At 48.0% G+C, this 22,288-nt stretch overlaps 2 protein-coding genes across 4 annotated transcripts; one reads left to right on the plus strand and one right to left on the minus strand.

Annotated features, from left to right (window-relative positions):
* The first annotated feature begins 242 nt into the window (after nt 1-242).
* On the plus strand, nt 243-14,947 carry ttc7b (tetratricopeptide repeat domain 7B). 3 transcript variants are annotated; one of them, XM_076023495.1, is made up of 23 exons: nt 243-450; nt 1,604-1,758; nt 1,940-2,015; nt 2,131-2,223; nt 2,552-2,715; nt 3,068-3,189; nt 3,805-3,883; nt 4,006-4,181; nt 4,305-4,368; nt 5,072-5,209; nt 5,308-5,496; nt 6,319-6,436; nt 6,645-6,702; nt 7,176-7,248; nt 7,385-7,545; nt 7,990-8,106; nt 8,341-8,438; nt 8,734-9,012; nt 12,047-12,187; nt 12,521-12,723; nt 13,396-13,469; nt 13,614-13,797; nt 13,831-14,947. In XM_076023495.1, exons 1-22 carry the CDS (start codon nt 330-332, stop codon nt 13,759-13,761), a joined length of 2,847 nt encoding a protein of 948 aa, XP_075879610.1. In that variant the 5' UTR covers nt 243-329; the 3' UTR covers nt 13,762-13,797; nt 13,831-14,947. The 3 variants fall into 3 exon arrangements, with proteins under 3 accessions (XP_075879610.1, XP_075879611.1, XP_075879612.1); XM_076023496.1 differs by lacking the exons at nt 8,734-9,012; nt 13,831-14,947 and adding an exon at nt 10,874-10,924 and having other exon boundaries at nt 245-450; nt 13,614-13,824; XM_076023497.1 differs by lacking the exons at nt 8,734-9,012; nt 13,831-14,947 and having other exon boundaries at nt 246-450; nt 13,614-13,824.
* A 2,090-nt stretch (nt 14,948-17,037) lies between these two features.
* LOC142886397 (uncharacterized) lies at nt 17,038-21,103 on the minus strand. Its single transcript, XM_076023514.1, has 6 exons — nt 19,518-21,103; nt 19,187-19,217; nt 18,950-19,093; nt 18,664-18,770; nt 18,382-18,517; nt 17,038-18,254 (listed from the first exon to the last, which is right to left on the minus strand). The coding sequence occupies exons 1-6, from the start codon at nt 20,136-20,138 to the stop codon at nt 18,226-18,228; spliced, it is 1,068 nt and encodes a 355-aa protein (XP_075879629.1). The 5' UTR covers nt 20,139-21,103; the 3' UTR covers nt 17,038-18,225.
* Nucleotides 21,104-22,288: the final 1,185 nt, after the last annotated feature.

Below are 22,288 nucleotides of genomic sequence, written 5' to 3' on the forward strand. Positions count from 1 at the left end.
TTCAAAAAACATGTACTCGTGCATTTCAGTCGATTTATTTAACTTCAGACCTTTCTATCACCAGTTCTTAGATTTTAAAGCAGTAAATTGACTGTTGCGTTGTAAGATAAAACTTTTTAAAGCTCTAGTGTAAATTTAACGACAACGGTGTTAAATGGTTTTCAGTCCCATTCAAACTGAGTGTCTTGGCTCTAATGGCAACAGGAGCTTTATCTCAAAGTTGTTGACCGGAAGCAGCATTTCTTCACCAAGCCAGCTAGCTTGGCGCTGTTTCCCAGCGAGAGGGCTCCTGCTGCGGTGTTTTGGTCGGGTCGAGCCCACTCGCCAAGATGACAGCGAGGAAGTCCGGCTCACGACTGGAGACCGAGATAGAACGGTGCCGTTCCGAGTGCCAGTGGGACAAAATACCGGAGCTGGTACGACAACTGTCGGCGAAGCTCATATCGAACGGTAAGAACTGAACGGGTTTTTCTTGTCGGCTCATGTTGTGTGAAAAGGCCTTCAACCCCGGTCCCACATCCTCGGTACTTCCTGACAGCGGCAGTCCGGTTGCTGCCAGTTTCTCCCAACTGCGGGTGGTTCCAACGGTCCCAAAAGAAATAAAATGGTCTTCGTAAAGGACTCCCCCGCCCCCAATATTAATACATTTTGCTGTGTCAAGACAGGGGGTAGTCCAATTATTTCCCCCGCTAGACACAGTAGCAGCTAGCTAGCTGTTAGTTGCTGTGGTCAATGCCCTGTCATGCGGAACCCCCATTCAAATACCCTCAATGAAGTTAACGTTACCTTTTTCAAACCTTAAGAAGATGACCTGATACATGCAGTGTGAACTGAGACATTTTTACATTATAAAGCCCAGCGGGTGATACCGTCAGATTTTCTTGCATGCCGCTGGTTCCCGCTGGATGTCAAACTGATGATGCTGCACCGCAAGTTCTCTGTTTATTTCAGATATAAAAAGCTGAATACACAGGTAAAATCTTAATATAAATGTATGTGTCGAGAATCTATGCGTGGACAGGTCAAAAAAAAAAAAAAAAAAAAAAAAAAGCAGTGACATGTATCTGGCGTCATAGTATCACTTTTTTGATCATGCAGTTGCTCTCTTGCTTTAAATCCAAATACTGATGTTGTTGTACCTTAGTAGAACTCAAATAAATAATAAATACAGGCACCTTGTAGTGGGTCAGTTGTGTTTTCAAGTTACATACGCACAGAGACTGATGCCTGCTGTCTTAAATCAATCTCAGTTTATTTTACATGCCATTGCGTTTTCTTGGTGAAATATGGTTTTAGCCACATTTGTGACACTAATGGAATGTTACACAGCTCAGCGTCTCTGAGCCTTTTCCCCTGGCTGGCTTCAGAAGGATTACATCTCACTTGTTCATAATTCTGACTGGTATGTGTGTAAAAGTGGGTTTACCTTAACGCTTATGTACCAGGTGAACGTGCAGTTAGAGGACCAGTTGGTGAACGCTAGCAGCAGAGTCACTTGACAATTCTCTAAATTCACGTGTAGATGTTGTTTTGTTTTTTATTTGAAGTAATGGAACATGATTCCTGTGTGTGTGTGTGTGTGCGTGCGTGTGTGTGTGTGTAGATGACCTTGGGGAGCTGCTTCTGGGAGAATGCAAGCTTCAGACCTACCTGAAGGAGAACCCCATCAAACAGGGGGCCAGTCCCAGGGGCCCTCGACCTAAACTGGTGGAGGTCAGGAAGCACCTGACCGCTGCTCTGGACAGAGGAAACCTCAAGGTACCTGTGGATGGAGCAACAGTCGACCAGCCTGTTTACACACTGTGGTGTCTTGGTCTCTTTTCTCCCCTGGATTATCAATTTTCAAATACATATGTGTATGTTTTTGCTAGATGTATATTAACAACTAGGAAACTGAGGAAACTTTCTGAAAGCTTGATTTGATTCCTCCGTCCTCCAGGCCGACTACCTCCAGGAAGCCAGCTTGTTGATGGCTAAACTGTGCTACGTGGAGGGAGAATACAGAGATGCTTTAGGTGACCTGCACCTCTCCCTTATTCAGCCACTTATGGACTGATATCTACAAGCGTCCCACTGATTCCAACGATTAAAATGATGTTTATTCACTGAGAGAGGCTTGTGTGTTGACAGGTCACTACAGCAGGGTTAACATGGATGACATGCAGCTGACAGGTGCTCCTGTGTACCGGCTCTCCATGATAGCGGAAGCTTATGCTACTAAAGGTACATTTACACCTTTGTGTAAAGGTTTTACTGTGCATCTCTCTGGTTTGTCCTGATACCTGCACTACCACTTTGTGCCACACGGTGACAGTGCTGTGTCGCAGAAGAGGTATATATATATAAAAAAAGGGCACACAGTTATGACATTAGATTTTGTGTTCATCAGTTTTTTGTTTATATTTATATTTTTGCAGATTTAATATATGTACATAGAAATAATCTTGATGTTCATGATGTCCTGTGTGTCACTAATCCTCAGCTGAGATGGTTCAATGAATGTCAGGCCTTTCGCCAGCCTCTCTTCACCGTCCTCCCTCTCACACCTCAGGACTGTGTTTTGAGAAGGTTCCGGCTTCGTCTCCGTCGCTGTCCAATCAAAACACCGGGTCCCCATCGACCAATAGGAACGTGCCGGATCGAGAGCAGGAGATCATCAACTGCTACGAGAAGTCTGGAGACATCGCTCTGCTCTACCTGCAGGAGGCCGAGAAGGTAAAGCCTGGTTGCTTCTCTCTGCTTGCGATGCTTCGCTAACAACGTGTTATCAACAACATGCGCCCTGCCGTCCCTGCGGATGCGCGGTGAATAATCTGCTGACGCTCTGCTAATCCATCAGAGTCCGCTCAGTAGAGCTGGAGGACAAATCTCTTCCCATGTGGAGAGAACGTGCAGACAAAATTGGGACGCGTACGCCCAGCAAGTGTGCAGTCTATCGTAAAATCATCCGTAATTTGTCACATCGTGTGGGAGGCTTATCAAAGAGAATGTAAATCTGCACGCAGAGTAAATGTAGGCCAGCACAGCAACTGTACGTCAATATTTTTGATCCCTCTGCCGCCTGCAGGCGTTGTCAGCGGGGATCCAGAACCGCAGCCCAAAGCCCGGCCCGACAGCACAGGACCTGGAGCTGGGCTACTTCCTGGAAACAGGCCTGCAGAGAGCACACGTCATCCACTTCAAGAACGGGTAAGAGTAGAAATCCAGCAGGGACAGAAAGCGCTGCTGCGGGGAGTCAAACTTTCAAACTTTATTTATATAGCACTTTTCATGCAAAAAATGCAACCCAAAGTGCTCCACCGATTAAAACAAGATTAAAATGCCAGAACGTACCACAAAATGAAGAACCAAGTAGTTGATTAAAGGAGGAATATTTTTAGAGCTTTATCAGCTGTATCGACACCCTTTCTGGAAAACCACGTCAGTTGCCCTGTTGCAACCCTTTGTGGGCACTTTCCACCCACTTTAAAGCTGCTAGCCGCTCTTTAAAAGCAGGAAAATGAGAGCGCTATTTAGTCACACACACACACACACACACACACACACACACACACACACACACACACACACACAGTGTAGACAAAAATAGTTTACAGAGAGGGTGTGGAGAAGCTCAGTGAAGCAAATTGACATTTTTATTTTTCCCCAGGTGCTCCTGATTTTGCCTAGTTTGCACTGTTTTTGTCTCATTACATAAAACTTAAGTTATAAAATGGTTTTCGATCAGCATTGTTCCAAAAAATAAACCCCATACACTTCAACTGATCATCATTCCCTCCTTGTCTTCTTTCCGTCTCCCCAAAGCAACCTGACGCGAGGAGTGGGCCGCTTCCGTGAGATCCTCCGAGCTGTGGAGAGCAGAACCACGCAGAGCCTGCGCATGGTGGGTTTCAGTCTTCCACCAGGGGGCCCCACTTTGAAAATAATAGCACACTTTAAACACTAACAACGCAAATCCAATAAAACTGCAGTCGAACAGTAAACGCGTTGCCGCCGGCTGTGCAGACTATCGCCAGACAGCTTGCAGAGATCCTGCTCCGAGGGATGTGCGAACAGAGTTACTGGTCTCCTCTGGAGGACCCGCCCACGGTGTCGCCATTGGACGATCCCACGCGGCAAGGACACCCCCACAGCAAGAGCTACAGCCTGAGCCGACGCCCACGGGTGTACTCGGGAGAGAAGTACGCACGCACGCACGCACGCACGCACGCTCGTTTGTTTGTTTGTTCCCAAAGTTGTCTGGCTCAGTCTTTCTGACTCTTCTCTTCTTCTTCTTCTTCTTCTTCTCCTTCTTCTTCCTACAGTTTGTTTTGCCCGCAGGAGAACACAGAGGAGGCTTTGCTGCTGCTGCTCATCAGCGAGTCCATGGTAATACATTTGAGACAACTTTTTTTTTATTTATTTTTTTTAATTATCTTTTTATTTGGAAAGGCAAATTTCCATTGCATACATTACTTACAGACTTTGTCATTCAAGGACATATAGAAAAACGATGACAGAAGGTTCATGAGATTTTGTCCATTTTGCCTTTCTAGTTTTTTTTTCCGGACAGTCGCTCGTTTTAGTTGAAACAATAACGATAACAAAACAGAACGGAACTGGGGAGCAACACCACTTCAGAACATCCAGTAGAACATCAAAAAGGAGGACAGGTTGATACAAGACACAAGCACATTCAAAGCACTAATTGCTTTTACGTGCTCAGTCCATTTGGACCAGATCCTATAGAACTTTGAGAGAGTGAGATATCTTCTCCATAACATACATTTCGTATACAATGTCAATCCAATCATCAATGGTGTGTGGTTCTACTTTCAACCATTTCCTGGTGACACATTACATACTGGCTGCCAACAGTATAGTCAGGAGTTTTTTTGTCTTTGATGTGCATGTTTCAGACAAGATATCATCCAAATACAAATGTTTACAATTAAAAGGGAAGTTTACATTAAATAAATTTTTTTTATCTCTGCCTAGTGACATCTTATTGTCTCTCTGTATAAAATTGCATGTTGTTGACCTATGCATTTGTATCTTTTCATTTATTTTTTTTAAATGCTTTTTTGTCAAGGCCAACCGAGACGCCGTCCTCAGCAGGATTCCCGAGCACAACAACGACCGCATCATCAGCCTGCAGTCGGCCTCGGTGGTGTACGACCTGCTGACCATCGCGCTGGGCAGGAGGGGCCAGTACGAGATGCTGTCGGAGGTGAGTGCGTACTCTGTCTACTCACAAAACATGTTTGACTGCTCGTCAAAATAAAGCTCACCAACCCCTGAACGTGCTCGCTCACTGCTGCCCCCCAGTGTCTGGAGAGAGCCATGAAGTTCGCCTTCGAGGAGTTCCATCTGTGGTACCAGCTCGCCCTGTCGCTGATGGCTGCGGGGAAATCGGCCCGCGCCGTCAAGGTCCTGAAGGAGTGCATCCGCCTGAAGCCCGACGACCCGACCATCCCTCTGCTGGCCGTCAAGCTGTGCATCGGGGCGCTGCACTGGGTGAGATTCAGCTCAAAGGCAAAGATGTTCATATGCAGTGGTCTCCAACCCCTGGTCCATGGACCAGTTTCGGGCTGCACAGAAAGAATAAATAACTTAGATTACTTCCGTTTTATTTATTATCTGACTCTGAACTGTGTTTTATTTTGAATTTTGATTCTCTCTCTTATATCCGTCTAATGGCTCGACTCTTGACGCACATCAAGGCGCTTGTCTCAGTCAGGTGAAATGTCACCACTAAAATGAAACCTGTGCGCTTGCTAGCAAGCAAGATGAGTGAGAAAAAAAAGTCTTTGGAAAGTTTCTCTGCAGCCCAGTGAGGAAACAGAAGAAAAGCCAAGGAGAAAGCTGCGTTTTACCGACAATACCAGTGGTCCGACTTAAAACACGGATTTTATCTCGACAGGATATTTGTACGCACCGAGCCCACTCTGTATAATATGCAGTGACCGGCTCTATAATGAGGCAATGAAGCCTTCAAAACAGCTCGGAGACCAAGCACTCTGGATAAATAACAATACCTCCACAAAAGGTATGTTACTCAGTTAATGTGGCGATGTTAAGAGGACGCTGCTAATAAAGTTACAAACAAGAACGCAGCAGCTTCACTTGTATTATATTTAGAAAAATACCACAGTTGTCGCGTTCTTTTGTCGTGTTTACCCGCCACATCATAAAGGCCGGCCCCCCAAAAATACCGGCTGACATTAAACGGGTCCGTGACGCAATAAAAGGTTGGGGACCGCTGTTCATTTGGACACATGGCGTGTTGAGTTTCTCGTCTTCCTCTGATCCTCCGCCTTCCTTGCTCACGTGCTGCAGCTGGACGAGGGCGAGTGTTTCGCCAAGATGGTGGTGGAAATGGGGGAGAAAGCAGCCGAGTTCCGGGCCAAAGGCTACCTGGCCATCGGGCTGGTGTACAGCCTCAAAGCCACCGATGGTAGGTGTCTGTGTGAACGTCTACGGTGTTAAAAAAAATGCTAATTTTCCACAATAGAATGCAAAATACCGAAGCAGCTTCTGTTTGGTTTCTATTTGTTTTTACCACGTGAAGCCCCGCGGTGCACGAAATGTTTTTTTTTCAGCTGCACTTGTTGTATTATTCACACTGCACCTGACTGCGTGTGACTCACTGTGTGTCTCTGCAGCGTCGCTGCGCAGCACCCAGGAGGACTACCAGAGGAAAGCTTTGGGAGCCTTCCAGAGGTCGGGACGGACGGAGACTCCGTCTTCCTTCTTCCTCCTTTTTTCAAAGCCGCGTCCTCGTCACTGTGTAGCCGTATGAGTCCCGCTGGACGCCGTGTTGCGACGGCCCAAATAATGTACCGACTCTCGCAGAATACAGTCAACATGGAAGGGGTTTCTGCATAATACGCCCAGAATCAGTCACGATTCTTGAGTCCTACTGTTTCCACACAATGCTGTTGGCAACACACATAACCGGTGTTTCCTCGTGTGCATTATTCATGGAATTGACTGAGCGCTGCTGCGACTCCTCTTGTTTAACATGTACTTTTAATATTGTTTGTTTCTGTTTCTTTCCCCGTTTCATTGCTCCCTCGCGCCCGGTTCACTGCAGCAAGCTAAACTTCTCGCAGGGATCTATTAAAGTTTAATCCGACTTCACTTTTTAATGACTTTGTCTCTCTCTCTCTCTCTCTCTCTCTCTCTGTCTGCAGAGCTCAGAGTCTGTCTCCCACTGACCACCTAGCAGCCTTCTACCTGGCCATGCAGCTGGCCGTGTCCAGACAGGTAGCGCCAGGCTAAATCAAAAATCAATCCATTGAATGATTACGTCGGAGGCTCACGCGTCGGTGCTACACGGTGCTCTGCATCCCGACTGTAGTGAAAACCTGTAGTCTGTGTGTGTGTGTGTGTGCGTGTGTAGATCCCCGAGGCGCTAGGCTACGTCCGGCAGGCGCTGCAGCTCCAAGGCGACGACGTGCACTCCCTCCATCTGCTGGCGCTGCTGCTCTCCGCCCAGAAGCACTACCACGACGCGCTCAACATCATAGAGATGGCGCTGTCTGAATACCCAGAGAATTTCAAGTGAGGGGGAAAAACATGTTTTGTTTGGACACACGTTGACGTGTCTCTTTTTTTGTCACCTTTTATTTGTTTCATTTTTAATGCTTGTTCAACAGGGACGATACGTCCAGCATTGCCACAGAACAGGGCAAATGTGATGTGTGTATAAGACATCTAGCTACAGCTAATTTGCAGTCTTTTAAAATATGTCATGTACTGAAGAACCAGTTCAAAATGAAATGATACAAATGCAGTGAATGATACAGACAAAACAGCAACACAGTTGTCAATTGCAGAAATAAAAACACAATTTAAATTTAGATGCTTTTATGTTGACAGTTACTGAGGAAATGAATGTTTACATTTCTTTGTTTGGCTTTCACAGTGAACCTCTTTAGTTCAGTTTGAGATTTAACTGTGGACTTTGCACTGAGAGGGATGTGTGTGTGTGTGTGTGTGTTGCAGTCTGCTGTACACTAAGGTGAAGCTGGAGTCCATGTGCAGGGGGCCAGAGGAGGCTCTGCTCACCTGCAAACACATGCTGCAGATCTGGAAGAGCTTCTACAACCTCACCAACCCCAGGTAGACGACAGGGGGCGCTCAAGTCCACGAGTTGCTTTGACCTCCTGTTGAATCCCTGCCGCTCGGGCATTTTGTCCAAACTGTTCTTTTAAATATCCTGCATTGCATTCCATTTTCAGGTCTTTTGGTATTCATGCAGTCCAACATGCGGGACGTTATAAGTGTAACTGATTGTGGAGCTGAGTTCTGTCGTCTGTGTGTGTGTGTGTGTGTGTGTGTGTGTTTGTGCGGCAGTGATTCGGGCCGCGGCAGCAGTCTGCTGGACCGAGCCATCGCCGACAGACGGCAGCTCAACGCCATGACCCTGCCTGACTTCAGCGACCCTGAGACCGGTACGAGGACTCCACACACACTCACAGAACACACAGCCGCAGCGCTGGTCCTCCTCAGCTGACATTCCTGGACCTCCAGTTTTCAGTGGAAACCATTTCCAAACTGTTTTTTTTTTTTTTGCAATTTTATTTTCTTTTTTATTTCACTGGATCATCATTATTATTATTTGATATGTTTATCAGAAGATTGTTGCTTTATGTTTGTTAGAAATCTAGCCTTGCTCGAGGAACTCGTGTGTAGAAGTTCCACTCCAGATTCCTGAGACGTCTCTCCCGTCATCCCTGTCTCCGCCAGCCTCAGGCTCCTCCTCCTCCCACTCGGGTTCCGACCTGGCCTCGCCCACCTCCCTCCTCACCGCCTCCACGCTCTCCTCCCCGACGTCCTCTCCGTCCTTCTCTCCCCTCTCCCCCTCCGCTTCTTCTCTCGTCTTCACCTTCCAGGCCCCGCCCTTCCCCTCCCCCAAGAGCTCCGCCTCCCCCCTCCTCGCCGTCTCCCCCGGCCCCGCCGCGTCCGCCAAGACCAGGACGCACTCCTTTTGCGGCCACACGGCTCTCCGTCAGCTCTCGTCCACTTGTAAAACGCCCCTCGTCCTTGGCTCGGTGTTTGGCCTGCAGCATGTTGTGGAGAGTGACCTAAATAACACACAGTGTGTGTTTTGAGAGACAAACATGATCTAACCCAGCACTACACAGGCCTGGTTTACTGAACTTGCTCAGACTGGCATTGATGACTAAAACCAAAGGAAAAAGTAGCCAACGGAATCTTTTTAAAAGGTGTGTGTGTGTGTGTGTGTGTGTGTGTGTGTGTGTGTGTGTGTGTGTGTGTGTGTGTGTGTGTGTGTGTGTGTGTGTGTGGCACAGCACAACTGACGTTAGTGGATAAGCCCAACAGCCAGTGTTAATTTTCACAGCAAAATTGGATTTAGTTTTAGTCATCGTCTTTCAACTAAAATCTCATTTAGTTTTAGTCATAATTTAATCATCTAAGCTGTTTTACTTTTAGTCAAGTTTTAGGTGATGAATCATAATCATTGTAGTCGACTAAAAACTGAAAGTGGATTCCAGTTTTTACAAAGTCTTTTATTTTCTTTCATACCAAATGTGAAGTGCGTCCAAACGTCCTGTCGCCTCTTCCTCCCCCGGTGTTGACATTTGGTCTCAAACTAGTCTGCACCAGATAATCGGTGGCTGCGTCTCAATTCAGGGTCTGCATCCTTCGAAGCCTGCATTTGAAGGCCAGTTGCGTCACAGCACTGCGTGAAGGCTTGTCTCAGTTCTCTAAAATTCGATGGATGCTCCGAATGCGCCCTTCAAATGCGTCCTACTTTTAGCGGATTCGGAGGCTGCACCGCGACTATCCCTCGCGGCCTCCCATATCCCGGGATGCTTTGCGTGCTGCTGCAAAACATCCTGGGATCCTGGGAAGTCAGCTGAAATGGCGCCATCTACTGGCAAAGACAGAACATAAATTTAAGAGAAAAATTTACGTTTTTACCATAGGGTTTTTACTTATTCGAACATCCAACGCCATATATGTCAAACCAAAACCCCAACATTCAGTTCAAATATGTGACTTTTAATGCTGAGTAATGGTTAGCTTGATGCTATAAAAACATCACTTCTGATGTTGGCCAGCAATAGGGAACGGCGGTGCAGAAAGCAGGTTAAAAAAGATTGTTCATGATAGCTAAGACGATAGCTGTGACGATAGCTGTGACGAAAGCTATGACGATAGCTATGACGATAGCTATGACGATAGCTCGTCAAGAGAATGAACGCACGCGACGGCGTCACTCCAACCTTGAAGAGTCTTTCCGCTCACCGTGGGTGGGAAGACAAACACAAAAGAGAGTGACCGGCACGGAGGATGAGACACAAACTAAACACAGTGGTCGTGTCAGTGGAGGCAGCGGGCAGGTGGACACACTGGCTGCTGTTTCGGCCCCGATGACGAGTCGATCGCAGATCAGCTGGACCAGCTGGACCAGCTGGACCCTCCCTGGTGTCTCAGCTCTCCCACGTCCACGTCTTGCGTTACAGTCGCTGGTTTTGCGTCCTCGTGCCTTCATTGTTTTTTTGCGGGGGGGCAGGGTTGGAATATCCCCGCTGACATTCCTCCGGACATTATTATTTCGTCACCGTCTCTTTCTCAAATGATGTCGCGTGTCTTAACTTTGAAGTGTGTTCCCGCTGGATGTGAAATGAGATACGACGGCAACGTCGAGAAAGATCGTGATTTAAAGATCATGACGTAATCAGAAAAAAAATGGGGGGCCATTTGGTGGATCCTGGGACCGACCACTGCGTCTGCCAGCCGGGATCAGGGAGGATTCCTCTCCATCGGATTTGCTCACTTTCTCCTTCTTTCCCTCTTTTTTTTTTGTCATTAACAACCGACTTTTCTGTTCTCTCCCTCCATCCCTCCGTTTTTCAAGGCGGCCTTCAGGACGCTAACACTCTTGGTTTTTCCTCCATGTTTTCTGTTTGTAAGTAGCCATCTAACCTCCATCTGACCCTTTCATATGTTGCCCACACGTCCTCTGGCGCCCCCTGTGGACCCCCCCGCCCCCCACCCACCACCACCACCACTTCCCCTCCCGATGGGCTTCTGGTGTTTGTGCACTCTCACTTTGACATTGACGAGCACACATCCTACCAGCCAGTAGCAGCGTTCCGATGAGCTTTAGTCCGTTTTCTTTTCGTTCTTTTTGCTCTTCGCGTTCTTTAAGTGGCTGCAGACAAACATTCCCGTGCAAGCGACTGGCAGGCCAAGATAGCAGGAGCACAAAGTGGAAGTCGTTGAATTTAAAATGAAACTGTTATTCCAACATGCAGTCAGGATAATACTGTTACTGTGGCTTATTGAGCCAGAGGTTAAAGGGGAAAAAGAAGAAGATCCAAGTGGGTTCAATCAGAGTTTTTGAGTCAGTATTTGTTTCCTGGACTTCTGGACGTCCAGGTCCAAGACACAGAACGGACCAGAGGTGGTTGGACGTCAAGTACACGTGTGAACGCTTCACCTCTCTTGATTGTATGTGTGCAGACGTGTTGTTTTGCTTCTAAGCGGCTGCAGTTTTTTTGTTTTTTTGTTTTTTTTAGTCTAGTTTGCTTTTTTTTCTCCCCCAGTTATAATCTGATGTAATTGAAATTGGGTGTGGGGGGGGGGGCGGCAGAGTGCGAGACAAACACTTTCTTTCAATTACTAATCAGCTGATTGGTGCAGTGTTGCCGCATGCCAGTGTTGAGCTGAACTGACTCACTGCAACCTGCTTCGATCCAGGGTGGCATTAACAAGCGTGTGTTGCTCCAGTGTGGATTGTTGGTGCCGGCGAACAGGAACAGGAAACCAGCGTGCAGGTGTGGGAGGCTACCAGGCCCGCTGGTTTCTCTGCTCCTCTTCTCCGGCCCGGCCGAGGCCGCAGCTCGGCTCCGTCCCCCCGCCCCCCCGCCGACCTACCGCTGCCTCTTTTGGAAGCTCTGCACTGCTGCACATGGCTGCCTGAACGCCGCTGTAGTGCAAGAAACTGTAGCGCCTGTGGGTAGGAGGGGAGGGGACGGCGTGTGCGCCGCAGCGGCCTGATCGTGTGTCTCCCCCCCCCCCCCGCCAGGTTCGGTTCACGCAACGTCCATCGCGGCGAGCCGCGTGGAGCAGGCGCTCTCCGAGGTGGCGTCGTCCCTGCAGAGCAGCGCCCCCAAGCAGGGACCCCTGCACCCCTGGATGACCCTGGCTCAGATCTGGCTGCACGCAGGTACACACACGCACACGCACACACACACACACACACACGCACACACACAGCGCAGGAGAGCCCGAATATCGCATCATGGTGGCATCCGGGAAATGTTTCCTCCACAGTAGTGCTCTGCGTTTCAGTTTTGTGTCATATATTGCTGTATTTATGATTGATACACACACACACACACACACACACACACACACACACACACACACACTCCTTTTGAATTTTATTTGAATTAATTTTGTTGGTCGTCAGTTTTTTTAACGACTATTTAAGGGGGGGGGGTGGTCTTGCTCCCAGTTTCACTCGTTCATCGCCGGCCTCCTGTCTTTCCTCCCCCAGCTGAGGTCTACACCAGCATGTCCAAGCCGGCCGAGGCGGCGGCGTGCACCCAGGAGGCCGCCAACCTCTTCCCCACGTCCCACCACGTGCTCTACATGAGGGGCCAGATCGCCGAGCTGAGGGGCAACATGGACGAGGCCAAGCGCTGGTACGAGGAGGCGCTGTCCATCAACCCCACCCACGTCAAGACCATGCAGAGGCTGGTGAGCGCCCTCTCTCCCTTCCCCGTCCTGTTGCTTTCACTGTGAATACATCACTTCTGAGTTTCAAAAAAAAAAAAAAAAACCCTGTGGAGCCTGTGGTCCTGTGGGATTTTGAAGAAAGACACGGCAACATCAAGTGGTTACATTTGAGATTGCAGCGTCTTTCGCTCTCCCTCCCCCCCTCCCGAGCTTGCCAATGAGCTACGTTGGCCTTCGCGCCCGGATACCTCGTCCACCTTCTTCTTCGTTGGTTTATTTGACGACGCGAGCGTTCACCCTAAATACGAAACATGTTGTCAGGCGACCTGGATTGTCCACACCGGGTTTCCTTAGAAATATGGTGATGCAAGATGGCAGCTAACGACTTTTATTGTACTGTGATTATACACTTTCATTAGTTTTTATGTGTGGTAAATTAAGCTTTAGCCAAAATAAAAAAATCATACATCAAGCCAGATGTTACACACTGGACCTTTGAAGGAAACACAAACAGGCTTCCTTTCAAACTGAACAGTCAGACATCTCATGAAAACATTGTGCTTTAAAATTGGTTTTGTGCCGCTTTTCTTCTTGCTTCTATCCCTGAATCTGTTTACTCCAGTTGTTAAATACAGCGACAAACCCTTATTTGATCTTCTTCTTCTTCTTCTGCGTCTTTATTTCCCGCCGCAGGGTCTGATTCTGCACCAGCTGCAGCGCTACAGCCTGTCTGAGAAGGTGCTGCGCGACGCCGTGCAGGTCAACAGGTGGGTGGGCGCCTCTTTTTTTTTTCTTTTTTTTTTTCCCTTTCTTTTTTTTCTCCACTCACTCCTTCGCGCTTATTGCGTTGTTTTTTGTTTTTTTTTTTTTTCTTTGCTCAACTGGCAAAAACTTGCGCTCGTCCTCCCCAGCACGGCCCACGACGTGTGGAACAGCCTGGGCGAGGTGCTGCAGGCCCAGGGCAACGCCGCCGCCGCCACCGAGTGCTTCCTCACCGCCCTGGAGCTGGAGGCCAGCAGCCCCATCCTGCCCTTCACCATCATCCCCAGAGCGCTATGAGACACACACACACACACACACACACACACACACACACACACTGTCACACTCTTCCCTCTCCCTTAATGCCACACTGTCACACACCCTTGGTGGCCATCTGGGTGCCGTCATCCTGCACTTTCTGCGTGTGTGCGCCTGTCGCTGTCGTGCATGTGTGTCTCAGTGTGCGCGGTGGGATGTGTTTGTAATCTGCGTGTTTGTTTGTTTGTTTGTTTGTTTGTTTGTTCTCTTTTTCTTTCCGGTCAAGATGCATAAATACATTTATTTTTTTTTATTTTATTTTTTTTTCACTTTTTTTTCACTTTTTAATCCAGAAACGCAAACACTGAGGTTTCATGTCAACGGTTACAAAAAAAGTTCCCTCTTTAAAGCCAAATATCGTCGCCACACACACACACACACACACACACACACACACACACACACACACACAAACCCCTGATGCAACCGACACTAAATACATAAAAAAACAATAAATCAATAAAATCTATGTATCCATCAACACCCCCATCGCCCGTTTGTGGCCTGATTGCCAAAAGAACACATAGTCGACGGGGGGCTGAAGTCCTGCGCGACCTTTTGACCCCCGCCCTCCTTTTTTCCACCGTGTTTCCGTTTGGAGCGACGGTGGACATTGTTTCCAGTCATGTGCTTTATCGTGCCGCTTCCTCGGGGGAGACTTTGAAACGAGAGTCGGGTTTGAGGCCGGACTCACCTCGGCGCTGCCAGTGTGACGCCATGTAATGCAGCGCGCAAATATACATACAGTATATATATATATATATATATATATTTTTTTTTTCTTTTTCTTTCCTTAAAGATGTACGGTTACAATCGTGCATGCAAAAGTGCCCTAACGCTCCCTAATTGTCGTGTGTAACGTGGACCGGGTGTGAGGTGGAACGGTTGTGTGTGTGTGTCTGATTCCATTGTGAATTCCATTGTGTGGCTGTAAAATGGAAGCGGGTTGCCGAGTTTTTAGTCGCTGTAAAATTTGACCGCTCCAAGTGTATTGTTGTTATATAATTGGTGTCGTTGTTATTTTAGAGAGTAAATTATAATTCTATTTTCTGGAGTGCCGAGTCGGGAAAAAATTCAAGGATGAGATGATTGAGATAATTGTTGCGCAAAACGAATGACTGAAATTAGCAGTGATAATAAAAGACAGGATTCAAATCTTGACAAAGGTTCTGCGTCTTCTGTCCGAATAATAACCGCTGTGTGTGTCTGTGTGTGTCTGTGTGACCTCGGGAGCAGCCCTGTGTTTGACTGTCTCAGGTGGTGGTGTGTCTGTCAACAGGTGAGGGCGCCCTCCTTTGTTTGCCCCTTATTAGATGACGGCGCTGACAGGCTTTGTCCCAGAGTGGCAGGAAGCTGCAGTTCAGTGTATCACACACACACACACACACACACACACACACAGTTCCCTGCCGGCTTCTCAGGTAACGCTTACAGTAGTCCCCCCCCCCCCCCAAAAGGTCATGAACTGACCAGAGAGCCAGTCGGTTCTCCATCCAAAACCAAACATTTAGTGTAATAACAACAAACTGCACATCAGCGCTAATAATGATTCATCACTAACACCCTTTAAAAGCTTTTCTTTCATCGTGCATTATTTAAAGTCGGCTGCACTTTCACTTTGCATTCGCTCTGCGTTGACGGCTGTAAGCTTCCCCGCGCGCTCGCTGCAACTGAGATTGAACCATAAATTCACAGCCGACAGCCTTAAGATGATAACATCAGCTGCCACTGATGTTATTGACTCTTTATTTTTTTCATTAAATTTACAGTCTCTCTCCCTCACTCACTCTCACACACACACACACACACGCACACACTCATCTGAGCTGCTGCAGGTTTCGGCTACATAAATATTTTAGTTTTTCACCTGGCAGTCTGAAGAATGGAGGTGTGTGTGTGTGTGTGTGTGTGTGTGTGTGTGTGTGTGTGTGTGTGTGTGTGTGTGTGTGTGTGTGTGTGTGTGTGTGTGTGTGTGTGTGTGTGTGTGTGTGTGTGTGAGAGAGAGAGAGAGAGAGAGACAGAGACAGAGACAGAGAACATGTGAGGGACACAGTGCATGTAAACGACGTGCACAGAATCTCCCGGGCTGGACGCCCCTGTTAATAATGGAGCAGCAGCAGCAGTTTACTAATAGCAAACGTTCAGCAGGGAGATTTATTAATACACTTGAGTTGCGTAACTGCAGCCAGTGTGTGAGTGAGTGTGAGCGAGCGAGAAGTTCAACACCTCCTCTCCTTCTCCTCTCTCTTCCTCATTGATGCCGCCATCAGTGGCGCTGAGTGTTTCTACGGCGCTTGTTGACCTAAATGTGCCGCAACACCGCCATCTTTCATTTTTCTCCTCTTCAGCCCCCCCCCCCCGGCCCTCGTCACATTCGCTTTGTTTCGAGTTTCACCGGCCGCTCTGTTTTCTTCAAGTCGACTTTTTTTTGTTGTGTTTGTTTTCTTTCTATTGTCGTCTTCAACCCCCCCCCACCCTCAAACTCCCACAGCTTTCTGCTCCCTCCATCTCTCTCACTCGCAACCACCCCCATGCCGGCTTGTGTTGCCTGGCAACGCGTGCTGGTCTGCAGACAGACGATGTGGAGGAGTCCTCAGATAACACGCTGCTGTCCGTCACCGCTCGCTCTCTTCTTCTTTCTCTCGTACAGTGCGTGCCCTCCTAGACAGCGTTGATGACCACTTCTCTGTTCTTTATTTAAAACCGGGCCTCAGTCCGTCAACATCAACTGTATGTTTCAAATTGTTATATCTAGTTGATCTGGAAGAAATGGAGTGGAGTAGCAATGATAAGGTGTTTGCTGAGAATATTACTGGTAGCTTGCAAGGAGTCCATAACCAAGAAGTGGCTGAAGAGGGAGGCACCTCAGTACAGATGAGTGTGTCTTTGTGATGGAAACAATTACTTTTAACCTCGGGACACAAAAGGAAGTATTTACTGAAAACCAGTTATCGCATTTTCATTAATACACGTGTACACACTGTATGTCTTTTTTTTTTACTTATATGGCTTACGTTCTTGACAGGAGGTGCTCAGCAATCTCTTTTTGTGCATTATTACTTCCCCCGTGATATTTTTTGCATTTGTCTAAAGGTCTTTGTGTCGTTTGTTATGTGCAAAAATTAAAAACCAATGAAAAGTAAATGACAAAAAAAACGAAATAAACGAAACGGTCGTCATTCCTGACAGAACTTTGCCGACCACTCGCTCAGGACGCGCTCATATTTTCTGTATGAAACACAACAGAGCTGAAACTTCTTTTCAGTTCATGGTCTTTTATTGGAAAAACAAAATGTAAAGACTAGCATGTACAACTTGGAATGCAGATCAACTGAACAGAACAGTTGGGCCGGGCCGGGCCGTCCCGCACCCGTACAGCACGCAAACTCACACACACACACACACTCACACAAAAAACACAAGATAGAAATGCCGTAAAGCACCGAACCCCGTCACCGCTTGAATGTAAACTGACCTCCCTGCAGAAGAACGACGGCAGGAGCCAACTCGCGGGTGACGCATCACACTCGTGTGATGTTCCTCCCACAGTAGCTCCTGTGTATCGTCGTTTTGTTTTTGTTGTTTTTTGTTTAAGTCCCACCCCGGCCCTCCAAGCAGCCAGAATCGACCCCACGCCAATGAGCTCGTACCCCTCCCACCCCCCGCGACCCCAGGCTCCACCCTCACAAAAAGGTAAACACACAGAGGATAGAGCGAGTATCCTTACATGCCAGAAACACAGATTCGAAAAGGAACTTTATTTATTCCATTTTAATATTTCACTTTTCTTAAAAATATCTCTGTGGTCACTGACATCAGTACGGTTAGCAAACTGCAAAGGTACTGCTGGTTCACTCACGCACGCACTCACTCACTCTCACCCACCCCCACCAACTAACTAACTTCTCCCTCCTCCTCCTCCTAGTGCTGCTGCTGCAGCTACAGAAGGCCCCCCGGGACCGACTGGAGACCCGGCGACAGCCTCCGTTGGCTCTCAACAGTCACCCACCGAAAGCTGCATGCATGAAGAACAGGAAAACCAAACCAAACATAACAAAAGACAGGAAGTGGTCGTGGAGAGGCGACCAGACAGCCCGCAGGATCATGGTGGCATCAGGCAGATGGAACCAGGAAGCAGATGAACAGGGGCAAGAATCAGATGGCTGCAGGGAGAGCTGACTGGCTGACAAAGTCAAGATCTGATTGGGGCAGCTTAGCGCTGAGGGGTGGGAGCAGGAAATACAAGCTAGTACATGCAGATTGACTTTTTTTTTTGTTTGTCTTTTTTTTTTCCTTTTTTGAACTTGTTCACAGATGGAATTCCAGTTTCCAAACATTCAGTTTAAGTTGTCTATACAGAACAGTATGACTAAAATGTAGGTTTTTGCAATAAGAGGTAAGTGAAACATTTGACTGATTCTTGGTCGTCGACAGGAGGCCAGTTCATTTGCCAGTCATCATCTGAACGAATTCTGTGTAGAGAAACATTGGAAAAACAGAACAATTCAACACGTTGGCACAAATGTAGTTTTCGAAAAAAACAAAAAACAAATAGCTGCTGTTGAAATGTGTCCTCCAGACACTATGGTCCTCCTGTACCTTCATAGTTGACCTGACCGTCTCCGTCAATGTCTGCTTCTCGGATCATCTCGTCCACTTCCTCGTCCGTGAGCTTCTCCCCGAGGTTGGTCATCACGTGACGGAGCTCCGCTGCGGAGATGAACCCGTTGCCATCCTGGACAACAAACAACGAGGATGACACACTGTCCCTTCACTGTCCCAGTTTCCACCCAGGCTTTGCGGAAGCCTGTGCCTGAGACCACTGGCCACTGATTTCTGGAATGAAATTCTGTTTTCGGAGAGAAAGAGACAACGGCTCACCTTGTCAAAGACCCTGAAGGCCTCCCTGATCTCCTCTTCACTGTCGGTGTCTTTCATCTTCCTCGCCATCATTGTCAAGAACTCAGGGAAGTCAATGGTCCCATTTCCTAGAGGGCAGAAATCAAAGGGATGTCGTGTTGACTGGACTGTGTCACTGGACAAAAAGCTTGACAAGCGCCGCTTACATGATGAAATATTTTCTACAATGATCAACACCAATAAAAATGACTCACTCAAGATTTTTATGACTTAACTCGCCAAATGAGGAGCAAGAGCCAGGACCTACCGTCTGCGTCCACCTCGTTGATCATATCTTGGAGTTCCGCCTCAGTCGGGTTCTGACCCAGTGACCTCATGACAGTGCCGAGCTCCTTGGTGGTGATGGTGCCGTCTCCGTCCTTGTCGAACAGAGAGAAGGCCTCCTTAAACTCTGAACGAGCAAAGGAACAGCGGCATCAGAGGGGATGAAGAACACAATGGAGGCACAATAAACTGTAGGCGGATTTACTGATGACGGTCTTACCAGCAATCTGCTCTTCTGTTAGCTGGTCGGCCTACAATAGAATGAGAGGAAAGAATCTTTAGCGCATTGCCGGTTCTGAACACGCTTGAGGTCAACCTTCAAAGTTCTCTTTATTAATGCTGACAGTTCTAATCCTAAAGACGTTAAACGCCCATTCATCGGAGACTAGAAATCCTACTGCAATCCATTTTCCATCAGTCCATCAAGTCTCAGCATACCGGCACCAGTATGAACTACGACCATTTGACTTACTGATGCCCACAAACAAACAAGTTCAGCTAAATGCTCCTAAAAACGTATCAGTTCTTCAGGACTTGTGTGTGTTTCCAACCTTGAAGTTATCAAAGTGGATGTCTGTGAGGTCTGCCACCAGCTTCGCTGCCTTCGGCTCAGCTTTTTTCACTCCCCTGCACCTGCCTCCGACTCCTTTTCCTCCTCCTCCATCCATCCGCAACACTCCTCCTGCTCCTCCTCGTCGCTGCTTCAGCTCCACGCCTCTCCTTCCTGCACTTCCCACACTTCCCGCCAGGTTGCTGCCGCGGCCGTCCAGCGCCCCGCGCACCGTCACCAAGCCTTCTGCGAGGCACTCGGCTCGCTTGCTGTTCAGGACGCCCTGTCTTTTGACCTCGGCCAGGTCCGCCGTGGTTCTCTGCAGGCAGTTCCTCAGGTCCTGCATCTCTCGCACCAGGCTGTCCATGCGGCTGGACGACGTGTCCATCAACATCTGCAGGAAGGCCCTGTAGCTCCTTTCCTGCTGCTGAATGAGCTCCTGGTAGTAGTGCTGCTGCTCGTCCAGCAGGTCGTAAAGGGTGGACAAGCTCACCAGCTCGTCGTCGGCCGGGTACAGGGCCGCTTTGTTTTGTAGCGTGACAAACGCATGGTAGCAGTACGGACAGCTGCAGTGCCGTTGGACCGGGGGAATGGATGGGTTGAAAAAATTATAGTCGGACATCAGTCAGTCTTTTTGGAAGTCAAGCAAAGATGGAAGAGGGCGACAAGGGCGGACTGTGGATTCTCCCATCTCGATGAATACTTACATCGCTGTCGGCAAAAAGGAAAATTTCTGAATAGACCGGAAAGCAGAATATATTTTGTAGTCCTTCTGACGAGTCTTGGTGGTCGTATGAATGAACGTCCAAAGGGAACAGATGCCTGGAGGGATGATCAAAGTTCCTCCACAGTGGCCAGTCAATCAGCAACGGGTGGAAAGCGCTTCATCTGAATCAAAAGCTGTCGGAAAAGCTTATTGTCCTGTTGAAACGTCCACGGTGCCTTGGCCACGCGTGTCTCGATTCCCCAGGTGATGTCTTCAGGGCTGCCGGTGCACCTGGCCCGGTGCGGTGCTACTCGCCTGCATGCCACCCGGGAGTGCGGCTACCCTTTCACATCCACATCGGGGCCCCTTCGTCCCCTCGTCACATGTACAGTAGCGGTCCACGCGCAGATGAGGTGACCACCCCCCGCTGCCGTCCCGCAAAGTTGACGAGGCTTCAACACTTCGGCCCCTGGAGGAGGAGGTTGCGCGAAGCCGTCACGAAAATTGATTTGAGGTGTGTGGAAAGTAACAGAGTCCAGACTGGGGGCGGGGTGGGGGGTAAAGGGGCTTGTGTGCGTGTTAATCTGCGGCCTGTCGTCTCACTACTACAGTTGCAGGCTCCTGGGGCGGATCAGTTGGCTGGTTTTCAAACCTCCCATTTTGCATCATGGGTCACATCAAAACCCCACCGGCAGGCAGGTAACCCATCCACTCAGCAGCAACTTCTGTTACTCATCAACCCAGTAAGTACAGCGCCCCCTACCCTTCCTTGATGATGCTGTCAATTCTCTTTCTGTCTCCTGCAACTGCGTTTTAAGTCTGTGCATTAAGTGACTTGTATGGGCGAAACACTTATAAACACCTTGTCCCCCTCATTTAGTCCTCACATACCAGAGACAAGCGCTGTCAAGTTTACAGTTCAGTCACAAATTTCCTGCACTAGAAGTTCAACTTTGCACATCTAATCAGGAAATATTGAGTGTAAACAATTATTCAAATAATAAAATAATTATTGAAATAAATTCAAATAAACGTCCCACTCTCTCGCACGTTTTGGACAAAGCTTTGCACCTTTTGCCAATCCATTTTTTTGGTCCCTTTTCTAAGATTTTCAGAAAGGAAATAACGCCATCTCCATTGGTGTAGCTGAGATAGCCTCCCAACTTGAAACAAAGGAAAATACTGTGCTGACTTTCTGTTCTCTACTAGCTAGGAGACTGATATTATTGAAATGGAAAGACCCAACATCTCCAGCACACAGTCACAGGATTAGGGAAATCTTGTACTTTATCAAGCTGGAGAAGATAAGATAGACAATCAGTGGATCTATTGGAAAAAAATGTTATATTTGGCAGCCTTTCTTAGTATTTGTTGATGATATGGAGGCAGATAACATAGTATTGTAACCCTCTGCCATTACCTGCTGTCATCTCTTTCCCCCTTTCCTTTTTTTTCTCTCTTTATCTGTCAGATCTGGCTATGCTAATCCTGTACTTAGAACCCTTTACTATGTACTTCTGTACTCCTGTCGCCATAAGTCTGGTATGGGTTGGGTTGGGGTTGCGGGGGAGATTTGAATTCACACTGAACGTGTTTTTGCCGCTGTATGGCACAGATGACGACATCTTATCGCGTCCAATAGGAGAGCAGCCGGTTCTGGAGGGAAATTAAGTGCCCAGATGCAGAGCACGGCACCAGTGTTTTAAATATGTGTTAAAAGTTCTCTACATAGAACTGTGCCTGACGATATATGAACATAAAGTTGTTGTTTTTTCATATTTAGTAGGGTCGGGACTTTATCGCCTTGATTCGCATTTAATTTTATACTCTAGGAAACACGCAACGTACTTCGCACGAGTTTCCGGCAAAAATGGAGTTGGAAGCGGGAGGATGTCGTGTGCAAACAGTGGCGCAACGAGTTTTCGTTCCACCGCAGTTACTCAAGCCTCCGGTATCACCTGAATGCAAAACACGTAGCGGCTAGTACGAGCACCGGAGGCGGAGCTAACGAGAACGTCAGAGCGCCGAGAACCAAGCAGAGTCGCCAACCAGATACAGATTTTTTT

The sequence above is a fragment of the Nelusetta ayraudi genome, unplaced genomic scaffold, assembly GCF_046127955.1.
Source record: "Nelusetta ayraudi isolate G7.1 ecotype Tasmania unplaced genomic scaffold, CSIRO-AGI_Nayr_v1 ptg000015l, whole genome shotgun sequence".
NCBI lineage: Eukaryota > Metazoa > Chordata > Actinopteri > Tetraodontiformes > Monacanthidae > Nelusetta > Nelusetta ayraudi.

Excerpts from the sequence above, each read along its gene's own strand:
- ttc7b (XM_076023495.1), top strand. The coding sequence starts at position 330 with ATGACAGCGAGGAAGTCCGGCTCACGACTGGAGACCGAGATAGAACGG. Across the intron at positions 3,190-3,804 it reads GTCATCCACTTCAAGAACGG|CAACCTGACGCGAGGAGTGG; the intron begins GTAAGAGTAGAA and ends GTCTCCCCAAAG. Across the intron at positions 5,497-6,318 it reads GCATCGGGGCGCTGCACTGG|CTGGACGAGGGCGAGTGTTT; the intron begins GTGAGATTCAGC and ends CACGTGCTGCAG.
- LOC142886397 (XM_076023514.1), bottom strand. The coding sequence starts at position 20,138 with ATGTCCGACTATAATTTTTTCAACCCATCCATTCCCCCGGTCCAACGG. Across the intron at positions 19,218-19,517 it reads TCCACTTTGATAACTTCAAG|GCCGACCAGCTAACAGAAGA; the intron begins GTTGGAAACACA and ends ATTCTATTGTAG. Across the intron at positions 19,094-19,186 it reads AACAGAAGAGCAGATTGCTG|AGTTTAAGGAGGCCTTCTCT; the intron begins GTAAGACCGTCA and ends TTGCTCGTTCAG.